Here is a 6,000-nt window from a genome sequence, read left to right on the forward strand (position 1 = left end):
TTTTTTGGTTAAAAGCACATATATTTTTTACATAATACAAACTTGATTTCCCCTCAACCATGATGCTTCAATACAACTTAGATGATAATCGTAGTTAATCTAATAGTATCTCCATTCTTATATTAAGCACGTAAATATTCTGAACTGCCTACAGCTGTGATTAAAAGAAATTTTAGATTGAATATCAACCCTCCAATCAAATAATCTGCCTTTATTAGATTCTATGCATCTTTTCTATATATTTTTACACATAGAAGTTTAAATTTATTTAGACACGTACTCGCTACATGTAAATTGTATTATCTTTCTGATTGGTCCTAATTTTTTTTCTATTTTTTAAATATCATTTAAAGAACTTTTTAATTAATTGGTCATGTCTTCATTTATTTCTATTTTTCTACATTATTTAAAGAATTTTATTTGTCATTTAATATATCATTATGAGATTTTACTATGAAAATATGTCAAAAAAATAAAAATAAAACATATATGTCATTTGACATGTCACTTAGGAAATGTTTTTTATATGTAGATGTTATTTAATATGTATCTAAGGAATGTTATTTAATTAAATTTTTTTTTTTAAATATGTTTTGTATGAATTTTTCTTTGTTATCTTATAATATGTTCCGTTATAATGTATGGGCACGATACTAGTTTAATTTAAAAGGTAAATAGAAATCTAATTACAACAAATGAGTTGGATAAAAAAACAGAAATTAACAGATGAGGGGCATACAGAAAATTAAACCTTTTTTTTTTTTTTGATAAAAGGCATATAGATGCCCGCTCCATTAGATTGAAACCAGAAGTTAATTTACAAGCCAAAACATCATAACCATCCACTAAAAACTGAAAGCATAATAACAGGAGCTAACATGAAAATTAAACCTTTTAATTATTTTACTGAAACAAAATTTATCTTGTAATCTTCTAATCAGAGAGAGAACAAACATAAAAAGTAAAAGATAACAGAACAAATTAATTAAGCAAACAGCTCTAAACAACTTTCTACACGAGGTTCTCAAATAAATAAATAAAAAATACATAGAGAGAGATAGAGAGAGAGAGAGAGAGAGAAGTAATCAACTTACTAAATTATTATTGTATTACAATATACTGATCGATTCATGATCAATATCCCAAATGGGTATGGCTGAAAAAATAAATGGCAAGTTGCAGAAAATTGCTCATTAATATGCCATTTCATATGCAACAGGTTCGAGTCTCGGCACCGGGCATGCCACCAGTGGCACGGCCCGTTGCAAGGTGAGCCCGTAGGCCTCTTCCATGTCCAACTTGTCGGGAGTCTGACCATCGGGCAGGTTCCAGTCAAAAGCATGGATCAGAGTTGCTGTCATGATCTGGACCATCCTCAGGCCCAGGCTCATGCCGGCGCAGATCCTTCTTCCGGCACCGAAAGGTATCAACTCAAAATCGTTCCCCTTCAAATCCGCATGTGCGTGGGAGCCACCTGGAAGGAACCGCCCGGGGTCAAACCTTAGTGGGTCCTTCCAGACAGCCGGATCCTTGGCGATGGCCCACACATTGACCAGGAGGGTTGCATTTTTCGGAATGTGGTAGCCGTCGATCTCGCATTCATTGTCGGCCATTCTAGGAAGGGATAGGGGTGTCGAGGGGTGGAGTCTAAAGACCTCTTTGGTGATGGCCTGAAATACCGGTAAGTTTGGCAAGTCCTGCTCCGTCACGATACGGTTTCGGCCAACCACCGAGTCGAGCTCCTCCTGGGCCCGCTTAAGGACATCTGGGTGGCGGATCAACTCGGCCAGTGCCCATTCTACTGTACTCGACGACGTGTCTGTCCCGGCTGTGAACAAGTTCTATAAAATTTGACAAAATTTGTTTCTTAATTAGTTGTTATATCACATATGATAGAAATATATGATAGATATGACATGATAATTAGATAGAGAGCTAGATGAGCTCTCTCAACTCTCAAGCCTGTCGGAATGTTTGATTTGTATTCGATTAATTTCTTTTCAATTTTTGTAACTTGCAATTAGTTGTGTTATTTCAAAAATATAAGGTGGGTAGAAGTCTGGGGGTTAGCTAGTCACGTGTTTAGTGCAGTGTTGTATTTGCTTTCCAGGCAGCCCGGAGGCATGTGCTGAACTATTTGTCTTGTTCTCTCTAAAAAAACAGTCTAATTGTAAAATCTAACCAGTGCACTGTCTTCAAAGTTAGATTCTTTACTCTATTCAATAAGTAATTAAAGAGGAGGGTTCAAATGCCTCCATGTTTTTGTGCCTCCATCTCTCTCTATCATTTTCAAAGTTCAAACAGTCGATCCGAACCGCTCAACCTAACCTCCATACTAAAATATATTTGGAGACCAAATTTTATATTTTTAGGAATTTTTTTACTATTTTTTTAGATAGATACAAAAATACTGTTTTTAGATGGTTCAGATTTACTGATTTTGTACCTATCTAAAAAAATAGTAAAAAAATTTCTAAAAATATAAAATTTGGTCTCCAAACATATTTTAGTATGGAGGTTAGGTTGAGCGGTTCGGATCGACTGTTTGAACTTTGAAAATGATAGAGAGAGATGGAGACATGATGGAGGCACAAAAACATGGAGGCATTTGAACCCTCCTCATGATTAAATATCATTATATATATTATCATAGGCAGCGGATATTAATTAATTTAGATCAGTAGAATCCACATGGACATGGCAATTGGGGTCTGGTTTCAATTTTGAATCTCTGTCAATTAATTAATTTAAAGTTTTAAACATATCTTGGAGATGGTGCCTCGATATTTAAATTGGTGCGTGCTTTCAAAATTGATTAGATATGGCTGACATGCTATTAGAATATGATAGGAAGAGTAAGGAAACAAAAAGTTTCACGGTTGACACTAACACAGCAGTTCAGTATTCAGTCCCAATCTATGCATAACCAGATAGGAAACTCCAATTTGCACCCACATAATATACACTTCCACCAGATAGGAAACTCCAATTTGCACCCACATAATGTACACTTCCAGTAGTGATTCTTCTGATAGTGGCTGCAGCTCCACACTGACTGTTGTAGTTTCTTAAAATTCTCTAGTCTTTTATGCTTATTTTCATTGCTATGTTATATACTTGCATGTTAGGGTATGTTTTACATATGTGCTGTATCAGTTTTTATCGGTTGATTTTGGATGTTTTAGTGGTATTTTTTAATACTAGTAGGTTTTCCTTTTGGTATCTGATACCAATATATTGATACCGATAAACACTGTATGGGGTTTTCATTCAATGAAAATCGGTAAATGATTTCACTCTTTCAAAAAAAATATACGATGACTCCACAAAATTTGCTAATAATATGACAAAGACAAACTATTTGCTCGCATCTAACTCAAAACATACTACTGTTGAAGAAATTATTTTGTTTCTTTCTTCATGAAAATAATGTGTCGATTATAAACAAATTAAATTAAAATAATTACGTGTACAATTAACATGGGTGAAAATCTAAATATTATTTCACATAGTCTACTTAAACAAATATTGTTGGCCTGTTGCTTCTATTTAAATATTTACAATGACATTTGAAAAAAAAAAAAAAAAAAGTAGAGGAATAAAAATTAATTTTACTTTATCATTTTAGCAAACATAATCTTATTTATTTATTTTACTTCATTTCTGTACCGAACGACGAACGTGACCCAAAATTTAATTAATAATATAACTTATAAATAACAACAAACAATTATATTATATATCTAAAAAGTTAAGAATTATCAAAGAGACTAACCAGCATCAACGCCTTGATATCAACATCACTGAGCTTCCCTTCTTCAAAATTAGCCCCCTCTCCTTGAAAATTTAGAAGAACACTTAGCAGATCTTTTCCCTCTCCTTTGTTCTTCCCTGTCCTTCTCGCCTCAATCAGTGAATCAAAGAACACATCGTATCTGTTTCCCAAAATATCAAAATATCAGAATCAATCCAAAAAGAGTTTTGACATAAATGACTCACAAACCAAACCCTAGTCCAATTAAATTTAGGAGCAAGATAGGGACTTATACTTGTCCGGTTCAGGAAATATGCAAAAAAATAATTATAATTAATACAAAAGTACCATATCTAACCTATAATTAATACAACTATTTAATATATTTTTTAAAATCTTCAAATAAAAATTAAGCTCTTGTGAAGTTTTTTTAAAACATGTCCATAAATGAAGCTTTTTTAACACGAGAACATATATAGTACTTCAAATTAATTACCTCTTGTGAAGTTTCTTCATCTTTCCCACAACACCTTGAAGATCCATCCATGCCAAACCCTTAACAAAATCCCCCACATTAAACACTCCAGCTAATTGCATGAGCTCAACCACCATGGCCTTGAACTCACTTGCCTCCTTCCCTTCTCCGAAAATCTTCCACCCGACCGTGGCTCGTGACAGCGCATCCATGGCACAGACATATGTCGCCTGCCCGAGATTCACAGCCGCTCCCTCTTTACCCTGCAAATACACCTCCTTCGCCATGGACATGACCTCGGCTTGCCTGATTGGCCTAAATTCATCTAAGGCTTTGGCCGAGAACAAATGAAGTGCACAGATTTTTCTCAATGCACGCCACCTCGAACCGTACGGTGCAAACACCATGTCTTGGTAGTTATATGCGATGTGCTCTGCGCCGGAGTTCGGTGGCCTGTTGCTAAATATCGCATCATGGGTCTTGAGAAACTGAGATGCCACATGGTTGGATGATGCGACGATCACATCAACAGACCCAAATTTGAGATACATAAGGGGCCCGTAATTTTTCGCGATGGCATACAGGGACTGATGTGGTTTTGTGCCGAGTTGAGGCAGGTTGCCAAGTATAGGCCATCCTTTTGGACCGGGTGGAAGCGGCCGGGTAGCCTTGGTACGGTTTTTGAAGAGGAGGTTGTAAATAATGGTGGAGAGGATGATGGTGGAGAAAAGAAGGAATAGGGGTGACATGGTTTAAGAGTTTAGACAGTATTGTTAAGGGATGGATGAGATAAGATGAGGGATTGGAAGGTGTGAAGGGTTTAGGTCACAGGGGAAGTAGATTTATAGTAGTTGCAATTCTTTAAACATGGAAGTCAGAAGCACAGATGGAACTTGAAATTTAGTTGTAGCCTTTTTGGGATTCACTGAAAAAGAAATTCAAAGGAGAACATAAAAGTTGAAATTTCAAGCAATTGTGCCTGGATTTCACTGAACACTGCCTCACCAGGAAGGTTTATTACGGAAAGTAGCTAGGGGTTGTTGTGCCGAAAATTTAAGGGAAAAAAAAGATATATATGTCATGGTGGTAACTTTTGAATTCACACCCAGTTTAAGTTAACTAACCCCACACGTCAGTGACAGTGGACCAATTGAATGAAATTTATGTGAGGCATAGAGATGAACTACGGTGAGGTGAGTTGCGAAGTAAAACGCGTTTCTATTTCACGCTGTATTTTCATTTTGAAAATTCAAACGACCGATTCGAACCGTTAGATGTGATCTCCATATTGAAATGTGCTTGGAGACCAAATTTTATATTTTTTGAAATTTTTTTACTATTTATTAAGCAATTTTGAAAACTGCTGTTTTGCTATGAACAGTAAAAAATAGTAAAAATTTCTGGACCATCGGATCAGCGATTTTCAAAATTAGTTAATAAATAGTACAAAATTTCCAAAAAATATAAAATTTGGTCTCCAAGCACATTTCAATATGGAGATCATGTTGAGCGGTTCGGATTGGTCGTTTGGATTTTCAAATCGCAAAATATGAGTGTGAAGTAAAATAGTCGCTTTACTTCGCAACTCACCGTAGCTCATCTCTCTCTCTATATATATATAAATATAATATACATAACAGATAGGGGGAATTTCAAGTATACCCCTCAAAAACTTTGAAATTATGTATTTCCTCCTCTAAACATTGAAATTGCATATTTCCTCCTCTAAATTTCGAAAACTCACAAATTTACCAATTTTATTATATTTTAT

The 6,000-nt window shown here is 35.2% G+C and overlaps 1 protein-coding gene across 1 annotated transcript; it reads right to left on the bottom strand.

The window, feature by feature from the left end:
* Positions 1-907: 907 nt before the first annotated feature.
* Positions 908-5,234, bottom strand: TT7 (Cytochrome P450 superfamily protein). The gene is made up of 3 exons (XM_078308040.1): positions 4,251-5,234; positions 3,776-3,935; positions 908-1,841 (listed from the first exon to the last, which is right to left on the bottom strand). Exons 1-3 carry the CDS (start codon positions 4,976-4,978, stop codon positions 1,194-1,196), a joined length of 1,536 nt encoding a protein of 511 aa, XP_078164166.1. The 5' UTR covers positions 4,979-5,234; the 3' UTR covers positions 908-1,193.
* Between the last annotated feature and the right edge of the window lie 766 nt (positions 5,235-6,000).

This window comes from Carex rostrata, chromosome 9, assembly GCF_964058835.1.
Source record: "Carex rostrata chromosome 9, lpCarRost1.2, whole genome shotgun sequence".
Lineage (NCBI taxonomy): Eukaryota > Viridiplantae > Streptophyta > Magnoliopsida > Poales > Cyperaceae > Carex > Carex rostrata.